Raw genomic sequence first — 21917 nt, 5'->3', positions numbered from 1 at the left:
TGGAGGTTTACACCACCCATAGGTTCTGAAAAGTCCTGCGTCAAGGAAACCTATTTTAACTAACTTTGTTTAACCCAATGTTTTCCAAATGTGATGGACCACAAAAGCCCCTTTTTCATAAACTCTATTTACAGCCTGTAGTACTAGCCTCCTGTGTAGTACACTTTGGGAAACGTTGGCCTGCAGGATAAAATCTAAATGACTTAATAGAGTCTTACTTTGTGAGTGAAAACTAAGAGTCAGTGCTGAGAACATCATACAGATTATCCTGTCTAATCCTACCTTTCAGGCAGACATTATTTTTAAACCAATTTTACATTTGAGAAAAGCAAAGCTCATAAGGATTAGTGATGTTCCCAAGGTCACAGAGCTTGGAAGCGGCAAAGGCAGACTCAGGTCTATCTGACAGCACAGCCATGATCTTGGTCACTATGCTATGTCAAGGTCTGGGAAGAGTAGTTTGGACCCTATTATGAAGGCAGTGGGAGCTCTTGGGGGTTCTGAAGAAGGAGAATAGTGGGGTGAACAAAACGGGGAGATTTGGAGAGAGATGGGGGCAGCACTCGACAGAGAGGGTCTGTCCCTGAGCATCAGCTCAGAACACGGAAGCTGCCCGAGAGCAAGGAGCATCTGCCATGCCCCATGGCCAGGGCTGCAGAGGTACTCACTGGACCACTTGATAGTAGCGCTGGAGGAAGTGGGACCAGCCCTCAGGGCTCAGGTAGAGCGGGGCCTCCATGTCCTTGTCAATGTCCACGTGGGCCACGTTGTTAAGGTGCTCCTCGCAGGCACACAGAGCCTCATCCACAAACTCTGGGGACACCGTCACCGGCTTTTTCTCTTGTTTCTTGGGCTGCTTGTCTCCTGTAGAGACAGGGAGGGGGCTGTCACTATCCCATATGCCATGGCCCCCACTGCCCCAAGGCCTGTCACTTACCTGAGACTTCACCCTAAATACACCTGAGGCCCAGCACACACCTGCATCCCCTACTGCCCTGGGACCTATCACTCACCTGGAGCTTTTGTTCTAAATTCACCTGCGGCCCCAGTGCTCACCCTTGGCCCTCAGTGTCCCAGGACCTATCACTCGTTTGAGGCTCCACCCTAAATGTCCCCGAAGCATCTCAGCACCTATAACCCCAGCACACACCTGCAGCCTCTCCGTGCTTGGGAGTTCTGACACGCCTGGGGCCTTTGTGCCCCTGACCCCGACACATGACCGTCTTCTTTGCACCTGACACACCCAAGAGACAGCAATTGGGCAGTCGGCCTCTGGAAGAGCCAGGGATTTTCCTCCTCCCAGTAGAGCTGCCCCTCACTTCTTCGAATCCCTGGCTGATTAGACCCTGGGTTACAGGGTGGAGGCTGTGAGGTAGGAGCTAAGTCCAGAGAGGGAAAAGGCAAGCAATGGGTTGAGCCAGCAGGCAGCGAGGGACTCTCTGTGTCCCCCTTCACAAGGCACAAGGAGTCCTCAGACCAAGTGAAACTACATGGTTGCACAGCTTCCTCTCCTCACAGACCTGAGCTCCCCACAGGGCAGGGATGGACCACATCCTCTTAGTCTGTCCTCTCTCGAGTGCTTGGCCACATGCCAGGCCCATAGGAGGGCTGAATGAGGCAGTGGGTCAATTAACAAATGTATAGGAAGACACTTGGGTAGGTGGTTGGGACAGAAAAATGATGAGTGGATGGGCCGGAGGACACATAGGTGATGGATGGCTGGATGGAAAAGAGGTAAATGGATGGGGAGACAAGGACAGATAGGTAGATAGGTAGGAAGGTGGAGTGGCTAGATGGATAGGGAGAGAGGAGCTGAGAGAAGTAGGTGAATGAACAGAACGACAGTGGGGGGGAAGATGAATGGATGGATGAATGGGTAGGTACATGAGTCGGGTGGGTGAGAAGGTAGGCAGATGGATGGACAAAGGGTGGACAGATGGGTGGATAAATGTACGGATGGGCTGGTAGGAAGGGGTGGTGGATGGGCAGATGGATAAGAAAAATACAAAGACAGATGCGTGGATGAACAGGTGGATGGGTGTGTGGCTGGGTGGGAGGATAAGCGACTGGGGGGTGGAGGTAACCACAGTGCTTACCTGGGGCCTCTGCCTCTTCTGCTTGGATAGAGTATGACTTCCATTCTGACTTTACCACCAGCTTGAGAACGTTGCGGGCAGCTGTCAGCCAGAAGTCCTCTGCTCCGGGGGCAGGGGATACCCTGCTCAGCCTCTAGGCTCCAGGACTATTCTGGTTCCGGAACCTGAGCATGACCTGCCCCATTTTGGATCCGGAACCTGACTACTGTTTCTGATTCTAGAACCCGGACTAGAACCTGGCTTCTGTTTCAACTGTAGAACCAGACCCAGAACCTCACCTGACTTGGCTCATACTCTACCTTCAGAATCATGCCTGGATCTGCTGTCTGCTTTCTCTCTTCTGTTCCTGATCCACTTTTTTTTTTTTCTTTTGGTGATTTTTTTTAAATTTTATTTTTTAATTGATGTATAGTTGATTTACAATGTCCTGATCCACTTTTGATACTTATCTAGCCTGAGAACCAGACCTTGGCCCAGAATCTATATCAGATTTGGAGACTAATTTAAACCTAGCATCTAATCTGGATCCAAATTCTGACCTGACTTTAGGGCATGTGCTGGAGTCGGAGCCTACTCTGCCTGAGAATCCCAAAGTCTAGAGCCTTTTCTAGGTTTGGAACCCAGTCTAGCCAGTGGAATCTGACACAAGGTTGGAACTTATTCTGGATTCCAAACTCAACCAAGAGACCAACTTTTAGAACCTGCTCTAGAAAGTAAACTAAGCTACATCAGCTCTTCTGGAGGTCTGGGTTGACCAAGGCAGGAGGCTCATTAAGGGAGGTACATTAGGGAAAGATAAGGATTGGGGAGGGAGAAGGATATCTGCTGGGGTAGATGAGGGCATGAGGAGAGGGGCCCTTTGCTCTCCAACACCAGCCAGGGCTTTAGCGCTCATCCCTCGGCTTGAGGGTCCAGGCATGGGGCTGGCATCTCCTTACCTATGAAGGCCTTTTTGTCATCCTCAGCCCCCAGGCGGTAGCAGCGCGGGAAGAAGGAGTCGGCATCGGCCTCGTCAAACCACGGCAAATTCCGGAGATTGAGACACAGACCCACCTATGGAGTTAGCCGCTGAGGGGGCAGGGTGGCACTGGCCCAGAGGGCCTCCAAGGGCCCCCACACTTGGCACACACCCAGACAGCTCAAGGGGACCCTGCTTGGATGTGCTCAGGGCCTCTGCCCCACTTGCTAGGCTTGACCCACTCACGTCCACCTCCCCGTGTTGCCCATGTGGTTCCTCCGCCGAGTATGCCCCACATCCTTCCCATCCACTCTTTCACACCCTTAAATACCTGCCTTCTCTAGGAATCCTCCCAGTCTACACTAATAATATACTAGCAGGTCTCAGTTATAAAGCCTATCATTCTTGCCATAATCCTAGATGATAGGTCTTACTGGTATTCTCATTTAAAGATGAGGAACCTGGGCTTCCCTGGTGGCGCAGTGCTTAAGAATCCGCCTGCCAATGCAGGGGACACGGGTTCAATCTCTGGTCCGGGAAGATCCCACATGCCGTGGAGCAACTAAGCCCGCGAGCCACAACTACTGAAGCCAGCGCCCCTAGAGCCTGTGCTCCGCAATGAGAGAAGCCACCGCAATGAGAAGCCCGCGCACCACAACAAAGAGTAGGCCCCACTCGCCCCAACTAGAGAAAGCCTCCGCACAGCAACGAAGACCCAAAGCAGCCAAAAATAAATAAATTAAAAAAAAAAAAAGATGAGGGACCTGAGGCTCAGAGAGGTAAAGTCACTTGTTAATAAACCCAGCTAAGATATAATGGATCCATCAGCCAGATATGCTCTGCTTGGAGAGAAGGGTCCTCCTGTTCACTATCACCGGACTTGGTGTTTGTTCTGTCTCCAGATCCCATTTGGATCCTGGAATCTATGTTAGGCATCATGTCTACATGTGGCAGACATGCTGCAGGGGTTAGATTTGAACCCAGGTGTGTCCGAATCCCACTGAGTCATATACCTCCCCATCTCCTGAAAACTCTTACTGACGAGGAGAACAGGGAGTGAGGTTGCCGGCCCAAGGGTGGGGGGGTTAGAAGCTGCCATGCCCGCGCCCTGGAGAACCCACCTTTGTGGTAAAGGAGCCCGCCTGGGCATAGTGGTTTATCATTTGATCCTTGGAGAGGAAGCGACAGTCCAGCATGTTCCGCCGAGTGGTCCAGATGAAGTAGGGGATCTCGTTCCGAACCATGCGCGACTGTGGGGAGGGGAGGAGACAGGGGAGGCTAATGTGGGCAGCACAAGGCCCGAGGAGGCTTCTCCCCGCCCTGCTGAGCAAGGTGGGAGAATGGAAGGAAAGGTTGCTATCAAGGGGGCCTCTAGCCCACACGCCATCTTTGTGTACATTAAGAAAAGACATCTCTTCCTCCGGGGCACACACTGCGTGAGCAGAGAGCAGGTGAGCTCGCAGCTCCTTTGGCCAGGTGCCCCCAGGCAGTGACTAAGCCCCACACCTGAACGCCACACCTTGTTCTGGCTCTTGGCCATGAGTGACTTGCTCAGTGGCATGACTGTGCCTCCAAGCTGATGGGCACACTGCATGTGACAAAGGCTCTCTCGTGGGCTCCACCTCTCTCCGTCCTTCCTGCAACTCTGGGAGGTAGGACTATTGATAACCTGTAACACCATGTGCCAGGCCCTGTTCTAAGCTTGCCATGTCAACTCATTTAATCCTCACTACGACCCTATGAGGTAGGTGCTACCATTATCCCCATTTCACAGATGAGGGAACTGAGGCACAGGGACTTGTCCAAGGGCTCACAAGGTTGGGCCATATGGAAGTGGCAGTCCTCAACCTCGCCTGACAGACGAAAACGGCAGTTTGGTCTAGTTCAGCTCAGTAAGTGGTGGTGCCAAGATTGAAAGCCAAGTGTCCCCATCTCAGCACACACACCCTCCACAACATCATACCAGCCTCTTTCAAAACGTTTTAAGCCCTTCCTGCTAGCCTTCCCTTGCTGGGGACGGGGGAAGATGAACTATGGGGTTTTTATTTGGAAGGGGGAAATTACCAGGCGTGCAGGTTGTGCCGGCTTCTGATAACAACCTAGCAACAAACAGTTCTGAACCCAGGCCAGCCTTGTCTGTGTCCCTCACCACTCCGCTGGCCTACCTAGGCTTTAGAGAACCAATCCGTTTTTATCACAGATAGGGAAACTGAGGCCCAGAGAAGGAAAGGACTTGTCTGAGGTCACCCAGCTGGACTCTAGTGCTCTCCCTCAAACGAAGCAGACCCCTGTCCAGCCCCCTGGGCCCTCACCATCAGAGCATGCGTCCCATGCAGGTCATCAAATTCCAGTAAATCATCGAAGTCGAACAGCTGTGGTAGCCGGAATGCTTCATCCTCATCTTCGTCCTCTGTGGATGCAGAGACCAGGCCTGGTAAGGCCCCTGTCCCCACCCCACAGGCCCATATCACAGCCTCAACCCTGGGACAGCGGGAACCAAAGGGATGGGACTCAGGAAGTTTGGGGAAAGGGAGGGATTGCTCACCATCCTCAGTGGTGTCACTGTCACCCAGATCCTTGTGTGGTGGTGGCAGCGTGGTACCCAAGTGATGGACCATCTTCTTCTCCACCCAGCCCCTCCGGCGCAAAAGCCACCGGATCACAGGGTAGCAGCCTTGGATCATGAAAATCTTCTTCTGCTGCAAGGTGACAGAAGAATGCTTGTTCAGTAAGTATAGCCTAAGTGCCTGTCACAGGGGATATAACGGTGAACCAGACAGCTATGGCCTCTGCCTTCAGGAAATTTTTATATTCCAGTAGAAGAGACAGGCTATAAATAAATAGAAAAATAATCTGCATAATAATCATCACAAGAGTAACTATATTTATTTGCTAATATTTACTGAGCACCTTCTATGTGTTAATCACTTATATACATTACTAACAATGATATGTATTTTTAATAGATACTATTATCACCACTTAACTGGTTATGAAACAGAGACATAGAGAGATTGAGTAGCTTGGCCACACAGTGGTTAAGTGAAAGAGCAGGAATTTACATCCAGGCTGGCGAGCTCGAGAAACTGGATCTTAATGGGGACCCAGAGAAACAGTCAGGGGAGGCTGAGAAGGAGCCAGGAATGTGCAGAGCCGGGCAAATGGCAGTTCAGGCAGAGGGAAAAGCATGTGCAAAGGTCTTGAGGCTGGAGAGGTTGGGAGGAACTGGAAGGAAGCCAGGGTGAATGGAGTGTGGAAAATGAGGGGGAGACCTCCTGAGAGGTAGAAGTAGACTGTGGAAGGTCCTGCAGGCCTTGGAACGAACTTGAATTTTATATTAAGAGTAGCATGAAGCAATAAAGTGAAGGGAGGGAGTGACATAGTTGGAGGCTGTAAGTGTGGCTTGCTGGCTTGCTGTCGTACGGAAAACAGATGGAGGGGACAAGGATGGAAGCAGGGAGACGAGGCAGAAGGCTGTTGTTGTTTCTGCAGGTTCTTACAGTGGAGATGGATGGGAACAAGGCAATAGAGGTGAGATTCGTTTTGGAAATAGAGACTAGTTTTGCTGATGGGATTAGATGTGTGGGTGAGGGAACAGAAAGATCAGATTTCTGGCTTGAACAACTGGGAGATGGAGGAGATCAGAGAGTAGGGAGGAGAACAGGTTTGGGCAGGAAAATCAAGAGTATGGTTTGGGACATGGGTCTGAAATGCTTTGATGTTCCCTGGGCGATGTCAAGTGGGGGGCTGGATCTCTGGAGCGTGCAGTTAGAGGACAAGCTGGGCTGGAAAGGGCATGGAGGGGGCACAGCACACTGACTGGACTCACGGCCAAGGAGACAGGTGTGGAGAGGGACCCAGGGAACCAGGAATGTCCCAAGAAGTCTTCAAAGGCAACTGAAAAATAGCTGCCAGGGAGGGAGAAAGGAGAACTAGGAGTGTGCAGACAGCCAAAAGGGAAGGTACGTGTGGGGGGTCGGTGCCTAAGGTGCCAAACCAAGGTCAGGACAGAAGAGGGACTGACTGCTGGATCTGGCTCCTTGGAGGTCACCAGTGACCTTGACTAGAGTGGTTCCCGATGGGAGTGGGGAAGGGCAGGGAACCAGAGTGGTGGGAGCTGAGGAGTGAATCCCAGGTGAAGTAGACAATTCTGCCAAGAAGTCTGGCTGTGAAGGGGGTATTGAAAAATGGGGCAGTAGTTGAAGATGGGTGTGGATCAAGGGATCAAGGATTTTTTTCTTGTATGTTTTCTAAGGATGGGAGAAAATAGTGCAGGGAGGCAGGATGAGCCACTCTCCAGGCCCTTTCTAGACCCCCAAGCTCCCTCCGACCTTGATAGCTCTCTCCACGTGGATCTTGGCGTTTCTGAGCCGGCCCATGTGTTGAGACGCCTTGGAGAATCCTCGCCAAAGGACAAGAGAACCTGCAGAAAGATGCGCAGTGGGGCTGGGGTTGGCACCCCTCCTCTCTCTCCACTCTTCATCCGGATGCTCATCCTCTACAGCTCTTCTCCGGATCCCCACGTCCACCCCCAGTCTTCTGGTCCTGGCCCCAACTGCCTCGGGCCAGGAGGGGCGGGCCGCAAAGGGCCTCACCGTCCTGCGGCGGGTCGTCCTCCTGGGCCGGGGTGGGCGAGGGCCCAGGGGGGGCAGGGATCCGCGGCTCCCTGGGCGTGGCCGCCGTGGGCCGAGGACTCGAGGTCGCAGCCTAGGCGGAGCGCCGAGGCTGGGCTGCCTGCCCAGCGTTGGCCGCCTGCCGGAGCCTCCTCTGGAAGCTGGAACTCCGAGTGGCGCGCCCAGGGCCATGGGGCGGGGGGACTGGTGCAGGGCTCGGGCGGCAGCGGCTTTCGCGGCCAGCTGCACACGGGACCCGCGTCCTGGCGGTACCAGGCGGTGGAGCCGCAAGGTACAGCCCCCAGCTGCCCCGCCCTCAGGAGCAGCGCCGCGTCGGGGCCGTGCGTGCACCCCTCGCCGCGCGCGCGCGTTCCCAGGGCCCCAGAGCCCGCCTCCCGTCCGCGCGCAGCCGCGTCTCGCAGGAGGGCCCTTCGGTGCCGGAGCTGGGCCCTCCGTTCTGAGGCCCCGCCCTCTGTCTTTTGTCGCCTTAGAAACCATTCACCCGGCACAATCAGGCGTCGGGGGGCTGGTTCGGTGGGACTACTTCCAGCAGGCCAAACTCCGAGCCTCACCTGCCCCAGACCCTTAATGAACAGGGCGCTGGAGTTGGAAGCGCAGAGCACTCACTGGTCCGCCAGTTTCTGACAGAGTCCTGATTCTTTATCCAGCGCTTCCTGGGGCTTCAGTTATTCCGCAGTATTCATAGGGGACCACATGCTACGTGGTGAGCTAGGTGCTGGGGACCGGAAGAACAACCTAGGGATGGTCCCTGATTTCACGGAGCTTACAGCCAAGTGAAGGGGAAACAAACAAAAAGCAAGCAACACAGGAATAAAACAGGTGTAGGTATGATAAGGGCAATGAACAAGCAATGAACTGAAACTAGGAAGGGGGCACACTTTATATAAGGTAATCAAGGATGTCCTCTCTTAAGAGATGACATTTAAGCTGAAGCCTACAGAATGCAAAGGTGTTGAGGAGTTTGCCAGGGGAGGAATAGCATTCCAGGGAGAGGAAATTCTCAGCAACAGCCCTGAGAGAGTAAGAACCTTCCTGGGGAACTAAAAGGAAGCCAGTGTCCTGGTGAGACCTGATCAGATCTGCAGAACCTGGCAGATGGAGCTAGGGTAAGGTCCTTGGGGGTAGATTTGAAAGCCAGGGCAGTATTATGGGGAAAATAATGAAGTGCAGAACACACCCCGCCCCCCCACCCCCCCAAAAAACCCCTTGGAAATAAAGTATCATTGTTTGAGTCGACTGCAGAAAAAAACAAGTTATGCAACAGCCCTCAAGACAAGACTGTAAGCAACCTTTTTGGAAGTAGTAGGAAAGTGTTAACCTCAAATGTCACAGGTGAGATAAATAAGGCTCCAAGACGTTAAATAATTTGCCTTAAATCGCAAAGCAGAGGCAGCATTGGAACCCAGATCTGACTCCAGAGCCCCACTCTGAAACAGAATTGCTATTAGGGCTTCCCTGGTGGCGCAGTGGTTGAGAGTCTGCCTACCGATGCAGGGGACACAGGTTCGTGCCCCGGTCCGGGAAGATCCCACATGCTACGGAGTGGCTGGGCCTGTGAGCCATGGCCGCTGTGCCTGCGCGTCTGGAGCCCGTGCTCCGCAACAAGAGAGGCCACAACAGTGAGAGGCCCGCGTACCACACACACACACACACACAAAAAGAAATGCTATTAAACACAAGTCCATGTCATCACTCAGAGGGTTGCCTACCAGTAATGCAAGTACCAAATGGACAGTCTGCGAGGCAAACTGTAGCAATGCCCACTCAAGCAAAGTCCACGAACGCAGCTTTTTTATTCACTGGTAGATCTGCTCATACAGTGACGGTGGGTCCTCCACAGAGCTGTCCAGCCAACCCTAACCACTGAAATCACTCTTCCCAACCCTGTGGCTGGTGACTGGGCTTCACAAAAGGCATGCCGTCAGGAGAGGACCGGCTGATTGGCAACCGTCCGGTCTGTACTCACCAGCAGCAAATTTGGTTCTAGGGGCTCTGAACCCTGAGAGATGGATCTGTGACAAATGAGAGTTCTAGTTGGCTCACCCAGGCAATGCTGTCCTGTGAGGGCTGAGTGAGCAGCTACCATACTCTATTGGACATCCACCTTCACCGTGAGCACCTTCTTGAAAGCAACATTCACTGCAAAGCTAGGATACAGCCATATGCCCCAGAGAAGGGCACACCTAATTCTGCAAGGCAGGAGGGGGAGAGTCACAGAGGTAATGTCATAAAGGGGATGACAGCTGTCCAAGCTGCCCCCACCCCCAGCCCCTCCATCCTTTAACAGTACCTTGTCCTGTTTCAAGAGACCCCCTTTTGGCCACATGGAAGAAACTCTTGAAAACTCAGCTCAAAGGCCAACCCTTCTGAAACTTTTCCTGACATCCTCTTCCATAAAAACACCCCCTGTGGGCGCCCCCAGACTTCCAGTAGTGAATCTGAAATGCTTCAACGCACCTATTCACACACCCAGGCATTTTACTGGCCCCCAAGTCTCCCTGAGACAGGGATGATGTCATCCCCCACATCCAGCACAATGGAAGTTACCAAACAGCTTGGATGCTCGGCTGGTGGAAAGATCAGCTACTATTTATTCAGTACCTGTACGGCAGGTACTGTGTCAGATTTACATTATCTCCACTTTAAGAAACTGAGGCAGAGACTATAAATAACTCGCTCAAATTCATCAGTAGGAATCAGGACTCGACATTTTTTTTAACTTCAAGGTGTCACTAAGGCTTAGTGCTGTCCAAGAGAACTTTCTGCAACGATGGAAATGTTCTATTTACATACCCTGTGACCCGGCAGGCATCAGCAACTTGTAGCTATTGAGCACCGGTAGGACTGAGACAGTAGATTTTAAACTTTTTTAACTGTAACAATTAGACACACGTGGCTAGTGATTACTGTCAGCACAGGTAAAGGCAGAAAGCTTGGATTTGAACTCTACCCTCTTGCTCACTAGCTGGGAGATTCGGGGCAGACTGCTGCATCTCATGGAACCTCAGTTTCCTTAGCCATGAAATGGGATCATTATTTCTCTGAGGTTACCTTCTAGCCCAAATGAGCTCATTACATGAAAAGAACCAAAGCTCTATATAGGCAGAGAGAGCAGTTTCAGAAATGGGTGGAGCCTGGACTGCAACAGAGGTCTCTTGGGTTAGGGCCCTCGGCAGGACTAACGCCAGGGGCCAATCACGAAACTGTCTCTGGTGGGGACCCCCAGGCCCAAGTGCCAGCCAGATGGTCTTAGGGAAGAAAAAGCCTCACCTCCCAGCTTTTCAGGTATACACAGAGAGCACAGACCTCATGCACCCCCAGAGGGGCAAAAAGAGACTTTAATTAGGGGAGGGAGGATCCACCAGAATAAGAAAAGGTACAGCGAGCGTGGGAGCAGAGGAGCCAGAGCAGGCAGGAGGCCCCAGCCGGGAAGCTCTGGAGGACTCACCTCTCCACCTCTAGCACAGGCACTGCACTGACAGACAAGGCGAAACAGCGGCCCCTCTCAGCTGGGAGGGCACGAAGAGGCCCCTGCGGCCAGAGGTTGCCTAGCTTTCAGGCCCCAGCTCCTAGGTGTGGCTGGTGGCCACCAGTTCAGCCCTTGTCCCCAACCAGTGCTGGGTGGCCATCTTCAGGCAGAGCTCAGGAAGCTGGCAGAGGGTCTCCACCGCTTCTATTGGCTCAAGGAAATAAGAGAACGAGGGAGAGGAACTGGAGTCTGAAACCTCCCTCCCTCCCCACCTGTGGTGGCTCCAGGGAGGAACAGTAGTCGCCTTCTGGCTCCAGGCCCGCCCAGACCCACAGCGACCAATAAGGTACAATCACTGGGACCAGTCACAGCCACTGGAGGTGGAGGTTGTTTGTTTAAAAAAAAAAAAAAAAGACAAAAAGGTTACAGTCTCCTACAAGCACAGAGTTTTAAGTTTCAAGACGTTAAAAAAAAATCTGTCCCGGCCCAGGGGACTGAACATCAGAAGCCAGCCTGACCAGGCACATGTGGCCTTGGGGCAGGTCCACTGCTGCTTTGCTGCCCAGCTAGCAAGCACACCCCCCCCTCCCACATCTAATGCCCACCCCGACACCCAGCTCCCCTCCGCTGCTGCTGCCGCCGTCGCCACCGCTGCTCTGGGGAGTAACTCCAGGACGCCTTCGCAGAGACACGGGGGAGTCTGAGGGGGAAGGCCACGAGATCCAGCCAGATGCTTTAGAACTGTCAAGAGAACCAAGAGGCGGTGAATGATGTTATTACTGTATCCTCGCAGGCCTGCTCTGGGGAGGTGGGCTGATTTGAGAGCTGCAGCTGTACTCAGATCTCTGCAGGGCAGGGTTCGGTCTCAGGACACCCTGTGGGCACACTCTAATTTAGCCAGCATTCAGCAGTGTGACCTTTGGGGCACTGGCCCTAAAACCTAGCACTGGACAAGGCAGAAAAATTAAGGGTGACGTGGGTTTTTCCACAGCTCCCCTTGGTCGTGCCACAAGGGCTGCCAGAAAGCCCTGTCACTGTGCCTTGCTTACTGAACTGAGGTTGCCTTCTTTAGAAATGGGGGCTCACATGCAAATGCTTGGGGATTCAGAGAGGGAGCCAGGATCTGGTACTCTGTGTCAAGCTCTGGGTGGTCCTCCAAGTAAGACAGGCCCTTGAAATGCTTTCTAACCTCAAATATCTCCCATGGTGCCTAGAACAGCCCTGGACATTTTATAGACCAGAGGTTGTGGACCAATGGCCCACGAGCTGAACTCAGCCCAAAGATGAGCAGTGTTTGGCCCACGGTTTAAAAGAATATGAATCAGTCGATATGAATATGAATTAGCCAACCTTGAAAATATAGTACACTGCACAAAGATCCAGATTTTGAGATTCTTTTGATGAAGCCACGGAGGGCCAGAGCTGTGCGGTGGTGATCCTCTTCAGGTGAGGCATGTGCTCACCAGATCCCCACACGGCCTGCCTCACTCATGTACATTACCGGCCCGACCCTTACATGCACCTGATGCCATTATACTATCTTAGATCTTGAGTCTGAAAACTCCAATTCCTGGTTCCTTCACTTACTGGCTGAGGCACCTTGGACATATGACTTAACTTCCAGAGCCCAGATAACTCATCTATGAAATGGGGACGCCACCTGATTCAAAGATTGTTTTAGGTATTAAATGAGATACTTGAACATACATTTTTAGCTGTATTACCACAGAAATGTACTTACTGTAACAACTAAATGACTGTCAAATGAATGACCCAAATACTAAATTGGGACAAGAACTATTTTTCTTCAGTTGAGTTCAGAGGCCTCGCAGTGCCCTGGCCATATAACCTTGTGCTACAATACAGGGAAAGCTTACTAGGCACCAGGTGATATGCTTTATACACATTTCTTCATTAATGCTCAACCACACTGAATGGTACGTATTAATTAACAGTCTCACTTCACAGCCGAGGAAACTGAGGCTTAGTCGAGAGGTTCTGTAACATGCCCGAGGAAGCAGTGGAGCCGGACTCACACATAGGTGGCCTGACTCCACGGCCTGTGTGACCTGAACAAGCGTGTTCCCCTGGCTGCACAGTACAGCTACTTTGTACACTGGCTGTCCTCAGTATAATTAAAGCCCAGGGGAAGCGGGTGTAATATCCATTTTCAGGAATCTGAGCTCCTCCGGGGCTGGATCTGTACGCACTGGTAGGAGTAAACACTAATTCTACCATCCAGGGATCATAGTTGACTCTGAGGGGAACATAACAACAAACCAAGGACTGTTAGGAGTAAACACTAATTCTACCATCCAGGGATCATAGTTGACTCTGAGGGGAACATAACAACAAACCAAGGACTGTTTGGAAAAAAAAGAAGGCACGTCGTGAATGACTAAAAAAGAACAACTGTGTCATCACTTCATCAGTGTAAACAATTCGTCCTCCTCAAAGGGCTGTAGTCCTTTCCGTCACGAAGCCACAAACAACTAAAGAGGGATCTGTAGGACTTAAGCCGTGAAAACGATGGAAAACAGGCTGAAGAAATCATGACTTTAAGCCTGAGAAGCAGATGCCAAAGGAAACTATTCCAGTCTGTTTGAAAACTGGAATTATACTCTGATTAACTGCCCTATACTCCTAGAAAATTCACATGTGGATTTAACTTGCCTCACTCGGGGATTGAACTAGATACAGGGAAGGACTGTGTACACTTTGAGATGTAGAAATGAGCGACTAAGAGAGGCATCACCCAGGCCCCCGGAGATGGAAAATGCCCTGCAGCTCTCCAACATGAAGCACGGGCCCTCCCGCCCCAAGGAATCAGGCTGACCTGCAGCCCACCAGAGCTCCTAGAGGCCTCAGGAAATATTCACCCACCGTTGGCACCACTTTCCCACCAGATGCTAAATTCTCAGCACGACCCATAGGTCTTTCTACTTCTGGAAACAAACCAGGAAGGCCCCTACACTTACATTCTTGAGGAACTCCTCGGCCACAATGCGCGCACGGGCATTGACCGACAGCTTCATCTCACTGATCTCCTTGTCGATTTCTTCCATGAAGTGGATCACAAAGTCCACCAACTTGTGTTTATACATCTGCTCTGTGTGGAAGTTGGTGATCAGAAAACTGATGTCATACCCCTAGGGAAGGAAGACAGTGGGGAGCAGGGAGAGAAGAAACAGGAGAGAATCAGCATCCTGGGGGCACTGAGCTGGCCGTGCCCTCTACGTCCACTTAGCCACATGCTTCCAGTTGCTTGTGACCCTATCCCAAGCTACATGCCCTTCAGGCAGCAGCCCACCTGCTCTGGTGGGGTGTGTATGTTGGATCCAAGGAACCAACAGTTGGATCAACTAAATCCAGTTGAGAATTTTCTGTCTATCAGACATCTCTGGCAGACTATCTGTGGCACAGACAGTTGCATTCAGAATGAGTCAACGGAGAGTGAAGGGACTGGAAATCTTGTCAAAGAATCTCTTCCAACAAAAGGAACATCTAGTCCAGAGAGAAGCGAAGATGCTGTGGGAGAAGGATGGGACTGAGGTCTTTAACTATCAGATGGGCTGTGTGTAGAAGAGCAATTTTATTTATTCTGGGTGGCCCTGGAGGTTAGATCTAGGACCAGAAATTTTAGCTCAGGATGAGGACGAGCTTGGCCAACATGTCTAATGTGTTTGACGATGGTGTTTGCTGCTCTGTGTGGTAGTTGCTTAGTCACTGGCAGAGAGTTGATCTGGCAGGGAGTCTGTAGAGAGGACTCAAGTACAAAGTCAGACAACAAGTGACCCAATGTCAACTGTGGCCTTGAGACTCTGATTCAGTTGGTGGCAGAGTTTAGATTTCTGATTCATCATGCCCTTTCTGCCGCTAGACTATAGGCTCTGGGAAGGTGCACAGTGCATCTCATCTTTTTTGCCTTTTCCATGGTTGAGGCAGACCCAGCCTCCGAAGCTGATTCCCCTTATTCCCACAACAGCCGAAACGAAGGCCAATTCTCACCCACGAAGGCCGTGGGTGCCCTACAGCTGGGGGAGCAGCAATCCCAGTTCTAGAAACAATCCCAGGCCAGTAACAGTTGATGCAGTAGTGGAATTCTGGGTATTACAAACATATGGATCACACAGTCTCACCTCCACTGGTTTCCTTCGGAGGATAAAGAAGTTCTCTGCTCTCATCATCATGAAGCGCATGAACTTGTGACATAAAATCTTCTCGATCTCATCAGCCTGGCGAGAGCAAAGGAGAAACGTGTTTCCCTAAAGCTGACACTCTAGGCCAACAGAAATCTGGAGCCTGGTCTTCTGACTGCAATTTCTCCCAGGTTCGCTGGAGGTAGTGGGGTTGGGTATTGGAACACCACCACCTGAACTCTGAATCGTGGGGTAACTGGTTGCCAACTGAAAAGAGGGTCTACTACATTAGGGCCCTCCAACTTAATGGGACGTTATTATGATCTTGCCTTCACCCATTCCAGAAAAGTAATTCTGGCAAGCCCACATCTTTTTTTAATTTTAATTTTTTGGCCACGCCGCATGGCATGCAGAGTTCCCCGACCAGGGATAGAACCTGTGCCCCCTGCAGTAGAAGTGCAGAGTCTTAACCACTGGAAGCGAAGTCCTGGCAAACTCAAACCTTTTATCTGTTCCTTCTGCAGACTTCCTTAGACTCCCCTGGTGGTGCAGTGGTTAAGAATCCCCCTGCAAACGCAGGGGACATGGGTTTGAGCCCTAGTCCGGGAAGATCATGCCGCAGAGCTACTACGTCCATGCGCCACAACTACTGGGCCCACACGCCACAACTACTGAAGCCTGTGTGCCTAGAGCCTGTGCTCCGCAACAAGAGGAACAGATAAACCTTTCATCTGTTCCTTCCAGAGTCCACAACTATATTCAAAACTACCCTTTCCTTTCTTATTTCACTAGTGCTACATTTTCCAGTCTGTGATACATACTGTGAAGAATATCAGAGATAACCTTAGGTGGTCTCCACGTTAGTAGCAATGAACATCAAACAAACCCCAAAGTTTCTCCCTGATGAACTCTCAACATTTCTGAAGGAAGAATTTTGCTGCACAGGGCAGACACACCCTTAACAGCCCCCAACACTTGTTAATCTCCCCTTTCAACAAACAGAGCAGGCCCTTGGCTTAGAGCTTTCTATAGGCAGAAGTGTCTAGTCTGAATTTAATAACCTTGTTGTTTTCAACGTGCTTGTTTTTTAGACTTGTCCTCAATTTGGCAAGTGGTATTGTTTTTCCATTTGTGGCACAAAGTTTCTTTTTCAAACAAATTTAAGTAGGAGAAAATAAGTTGGGCTTCCCTGGTGGCGCACTGGTTAATAATCTGCCTGTCAATGCAGGGGACACGGGTTCGAGCCCTGGTCCGGGAAGATCCCACATGCCACGGAGGAACTAAGCCCGTGTGCCACAACTACTGAGCCTGCACTCTAGAGCCCATGAGCCACAACTACTAAGCCCACGTGCCACAACTACTGAAGCCCACGCGCCACAACTACTGAAGCCCACGTGCCTAGAGCCCACATACTGCAATGAAGAGTAGCCCCCACTTGTGGCAACTAAACAAGGCCCACGTGCAGCAGCAAAGACCCAACATAGCCAAGAAGAAATAAATAAATAAATAATAAGTCAATAAGTTAATTGAAAGAAATCTATTAAGTAAAGAAGTGTCCAAGTAGTCGATAAATATGGCAGAAATTATGGTGGTAGTGGGAGTGTCAGTTGTGAAACACAGAGGAAAGATAAGAAATTACACTTCCTGAGACTCCCCTGGTGGCGCAGTGGTTAAGAATCCGCCTGCAAACGCAGGGGACGTGGGTTCGAGCCCTAGTCCGGGAAGATCATGCCGCAGAGCTACTACGTTCATGCGCCACAACTACTGGGCCCACACGCCACAACTACTGAAGCCTGTGTGCCTAGAGCCTGTGCTCCGCAACAAGAGGAACCACAATGAGAAGCCCGCACACTGCAAGGAAGAGTAGCCCCTGCTCGCCGCAACTAGAGAAAGCCTGTGCATGGCAACGAAGACCCAGCAGTGAAAAATAAATAAACTAAATTTATTAAAAAAAAAAAGAAATTACACTTCATATTTTTACCCTAAATCTCCCTTTTGGAGTTTATGGCTATCAAATTGATACTGTTACTGCTTATTTTTCTGAACTGGACTTATCCTTCATTCCTTAGGAAAAGTTTTGTGACCTGACACCAAACTGGCCTGTAGCCTTGGCTGCTACATTTCCTGCCTTCTAATGCAGAGCAAGGCCTAGAAGATGGGGCTGATCTCTCTTTATCTACCGAGCTGATGAGTTTGGCAAATCATTTCCTGGTAATAGAACCTGGGTTTCTTTGCACCCTGAATCTGGCATGCTGATCTCTCACATGGGGGCCCCTGGCCTCCCGGTGAGGCAGGGGATCTGTGGTGAGCTCACCTGTTTCACAGCAATGCTGACCCGGACAGAGTTGATGGAGCCTTCAATCAGAACCTTTTCCTTCTCATTCCTGCTGATGGTCACAGGCTGTAGCAGGAGCTCTTTGCTACTCCTGAAAACACAAAATCACAGAGGCCTCTGTACTATAAAAGAACAGAATGGTCAAGGAGACCCCACAGCAGATCCTAGAATCACTATCTGGGACCACAGAGTCCAAGGAATAGGAGACTCACAAGCAGGGGTGCTCCAAGATGGGGGCAGCAAGCGTGTTCTCCAGCAGAAAGAGCACAGGCTCTGGAGTCAGGGCGAAAACGTTTTGAAATCCAGCCTCCTCTGTTACTTTCCTTGGGCAAGTTACCCTGTTGGAATCTCAACTTCCTCATTTGTAAAATGACTCTGATTCCTATTTCACTGCTGAGGACTGAGAGAGATCAAAAAGGGTCAAGTGTCTAACAGTGTGCCTGGCACACTGTAGGAGCTTTACAAATGACAGCTCTTATTTTCATAACTATAGGCAAACCCATACACTGTTTAGGGAATGAGGAGAGAACCTGCCTTAGAGAGAAGGACAAGCTAAAATCGAACAGTCTGGCCTCCTTTAATGATCAATCCAGAAGGATTCACTTGTTCAACATTAAGATCCCTCTCAGCTCAGTTCCCATTTTGATGTCCCTGGATCCCTGTGATGATAGTTGGTAGTTAACTATGGTGGTGCTATCTGGGAGCTATTATCCTTTAAAAATACCTATTGGAAACCATATATGTTAAGTAGCAGAAAAGGGCACATCCTAACATCTTGTCAGTTTTCTTAAATTCAAATCATATCAACTTAGTGTGGTAACACTGCTTATCTCAGTTGTATATGTCCCAGATTAAATTTTAAAGGGGAAAAAGAATAATTATTTACAAAACATAAATTACATAAGAGAAAATAATCCCAAGTACGGAATATTTGGAGTAGACGACGGATGAGTCCATTTTTTTTTTTTTTGGGGGGGGTGGTGGTGGCGGCGGAATCCTTGATCTTTAAATTAGAAAAGAATAGAGATGGCATCTCAGGTAACTAAATTCTTAGTCTACTACTTAAACTGCCAGAGGGCTCACTAACTCCATGGGAGGTAATTCCCAAATGGCCCTACGCTGAGAAGTCACACCTTGTGTCAAGCAATCTTGGCTCCAGAGCAGCTTCTCCCCTGAGTTTTGTCCTGCCAACCCACTGACCCTATTTTCTGAACTTCAAATTGGGAACCATTGTTCATCTGGCAGCAAGACAAAAAATGTGAACTGTAGTTGTACTGACAACTCCAGGATGGAAGTTACTCATGGCACACAGTCATCTCTGGGTGCTGCACCCATCAACCCCACCCCTTTTCCTTCCCTACCTGACTTCCACTTCGGGTTTGTTGTGTCGTTCTACCACCTGGGAGGAGAAATTCTCCAGGCAGAGGGCAGCCTGCAGTGTGGCCCGCACGGCACTCAGGTAGGGACGGAGAGTGGCAGTCTGTAGGAAAAAGGCCAACAGAGGATCAGAATCTGTCTCACCAAACCCACTGGTCCCCTAGTCCAGCTACACAGGAGCCAGGCAGTACTCAGGGTCCCTGACTCTCAGATACTACGGTAAACACAATAGACTAGGCCTTCAAGGTGCCTTTCATTCTAGGTTTAGAACAGTGGTTCTCAACAGGGGACCATTTTGCCTGCCAGGGGACATTTGGCAATGTCAAGACATTTTTCATTTTTACAACGTGGGGTGGGGTAGGGGTTACTGGTGTTGAGTAGACAGAAGTCAGGCATACTGCTAAATATCCTACAATGCACAACAAAGAATTATTCAGCCCCAAATACTGCTGAAGTTGAGAAACTCTGGTCTAGAAGCATACAGGTGAATGACTGTTTTCAATCTACCTTCTGAGCCAACAAATGTATAGATCTACAGTGTGCCAGCCTGGGAATTCAAAGATGATTAAGACCTTCTCTACCCTTAAAACAGCTCGACTAGGTCAGGAAAACAGAGAAAGTAACTATGATATAATGGGTAAAATGTAAAAGAAATTTACAATTTTTATTTCCAAAAAAAATTGGTTTTGATTTGAAGATGGAAATAAGATTAGGAGGACTTTACAATGATAAAAAGTAGAATGACATTCCCAATAGAGGCAACGGTGTCTAGCTACACTGGCCTGTCTTCAGTTCCTTGTATTAGCCAAGTTTTTTCTCACCTCAGGCCTTCACACATGCCAAACCATCTATCTGCAGGCTTTTCTCCCCCTTCTTTGCCTAAGTCATCCTTTAGATCTTGGTTTATTCAGGGAAGGCCTCCTCCTTCCTCAGAGAGGCCTTTCCTGACTTCGCTCTTCATTGCACTTACTATAATTTACAGTGACACACCCTTTATATATCGTTCATAAAGTAATTTTCTCCTTCACTAAACTGTAAGCTCCATGGTCAACAGACCATGTCTATTTTATTCAAATTTACATACCCTGCACCTAGGTCAGTCAGCACCTTACATATACTCTGTCTTACTCAGTTTCTGTAGAATAAGTGAATGAATGAAAAAATAACTTAAGCAAGATCAGAATAACAAAAAAGGGCACTAAGAGTTCCAGAAGTAGTAATGAGTACAGTGTTGCCAGGAAGCATTTTAGATTCTATGGATGAGGCTGCAGTAGTAGCCTAGAGATTCATGGGGAATCTCAAATGCCAGGCTACTGAGTGTAGCTCTTCTTTTAAGGTGGCAAGGAACTGCTGGGGCTTTCTGAGGAGGAAGTTACATGACTACAGTTGCATGGCAACTCTGTGGAGAATGGACTGGAGGAGAGGGAAGTGAGAGAGCAGGCAGAGAAGATTATTTAAGGAGGGTAATGAGGGCTTGGCCTGGAGCAATGCAGGACAAGCAAGATTATCTCTGTCAAAATTCAGACAGCAAATCTGAAAAAGGTGCATTTTAGGTGGCCAGCCCTGTGGTGCCTGCCCTTTCAAAAATAGAACAGACACATTCTCGTGTAATATCTCAACAAGTTTGATGTTTAAAAAATCAAGAGGCATGGCCTAAATTAAAACAAAAAAAAGAATATCCCAGCTTTCTAGCTGACATAAGAGGACACAAAGGCGGAATAAGTAACACAAGAGGGTGAGCAAGTTTAGGGAGAGAAGATGAGTTTTGATCCAGAGGTCTAATTTCAAGGTGTCTTCAAGATATCCAGGTGAACCTTGAACGAGAACCTTCCCAGGTGAACCTAGGAAGGTAGATTTAGGAGTCACCATAAATCACATGGTCACGAAAACCTGTACATTAAATAGGTATCACCAGAGAGAGTGCAAACAGGGGAAGGTAGTGAGCCAAGTCTCAGTTGCCAGGAACACCCACAGTTATCAAGAGAATTTCCTGCAAGGGAGGGGTCAGCAGTATGAGAGCTTATATTCTACAGTAAGGCTGATACGGTTGAGTTCTGACCAGGAAGAGGTCTACATAGAGGAAGCATAAAAGAGATCCTTCAGTGAGAAAGAAGCAAGGCTGGGGCAACATGAAGAGTGGGATAAGCAAGTGTGGAAGTTCCCCTGAGAGAACTGTGGGGTCAAGCGGGTAAGAGAGAACAGGGGAGTGTATTTAGTGAAGGTCTACTCTGGGTGGGGAGGTGGCCCTACTACGGGCTGCGGCTTACTACGTGCCTTCGAGGCGCTACCACGAACCTAGGAGAGCCCACTTCCGGCTTCCTCCATGCCTCAGTATCCCCCACCTGCTTCAAGGACCAGACTATGCAGCCGCAAGGCCTGCTTCTTACAAGGGCGTCCCCCGCTCGCCCCTTCCTCACCTCGGCCCCGCCCCGCCCTCTTTCTCCCAGCCTCAGGGTGCCCCCACACCCCCTGCATCCCTCGGCCCAGGGCCTCTCCGCTGCAAAGCCGCATCTCCCCCAGACCCAGATCCCTGAGACAGAACAGCGGGGGTCCCGGGCCCGGGGCCCGTCTCTCACCATCGCGGGCGCTGGCTGGGCCGGAAAGCGGAAGTGCGGAAGTGGCCAGTCCCGCGCCGCCTTCTCTTTCGCGAGAAGCGCAGCCGCAGTCTCCGCCCGGACGTCTGGACTGTACCATCAACGCTCCGAGCGGGGGAGGAGGAGGCTAAGAACATTTGGCCCCTCGGAAGTTTTCCCCCTAGGACTGTCTTGGTAGTTTTAGGCTCCTGAAGTGTAAAGTCACTACTCAAGTTTCTCCCGTTACCCATGGAGCTCTTGCTTGCGACTCTGGCCGTCTTGTCGTCTTTGCCGCCTTCTTCCCTCATAGCCATGCAATGGTGCAGCCCGGCCTCA

The 21917-nt window shown here is 50.3% G+C and overlaps 2 protein-coding genes across 3 annotated transcripts in view; both read right to left on the bottom strand.

The window, feature by feature from the left end:
- The window catches only part of TTLL3 (tubulin tyrosine ligase like 3), a 28560-nt gene extending 20997 nt beyond the window's left edge, over positions 1-7563 (bottom strand). The window contains 7 exon segments of the mRNA XM_082664163.1: positions 669-864; positions 2097-2195; positions 3035-3149; positions 4176-4304; positions 5367-5464; positions 5600-5753; positions 7386-7563. Coding sequence (XP_082520289.1) covers positions 669-864; positions 2097-2195; positions 3035-3149; positions 4176-4304; positions 5367-5464; positions 5600-5753; positions 7386-7433 — 839 coding nt within the window. The 5' untranslated portion in view covers positions 7434-7563.
- Positions 7564-10876: 3313 nt separating this feature from the next.
- Positions 10877-21802, bottom strand: ARPC4 (actin related protein 2/3 complex subunit 4; the record flags this gene model as incomplete). Of its 2 annotated transcripts, XM_082664162.1 has the most annotated exons (6): positions 21585-21698; positions 18993-19111; positions 17611-17722; positions 15297-15392; positions 14136-14306; positions 10877-11898 (listed from the first exon to the last, which is right to left on the bottom strand). In XM_082664162.1, the coding sequence occupies exons 1-6, from the start codon at positions 21585-21587 to the stop codon at positions 11893-11895; spliced, it is 507 nt and encodes a 168-aa protein (XP_082520288.1). In that variant the 5' UTR covers positions 21588-21698. The 2 variants fall into 2 exon arrangements, with proteins under 2 accessions (XP_082520288.1, XP_082520287.1); XM_082664161.1 differs by lacking the exon at positions 10877-11898 and having other exon boundaries at positions 14097-14306; positions 21585-21802.
- Between the last annotated feature and the right edge of the window lie 115 nt (positions 21803-21917).

This window comes from Grampus griseus (assembly GCF_964374135.1).
Source record: "Grampus griseus genome assembly, chromosome: 10".
Lineage (NCBI taxonomy): Eukaryota > Metazoa > Chordata > Mammalia > Artiodactyla > Delphinidae > Grampus > Grampus griseus.
This window is presented reverse-complemented; position numbering and strand designations above follow the sequence as displayed.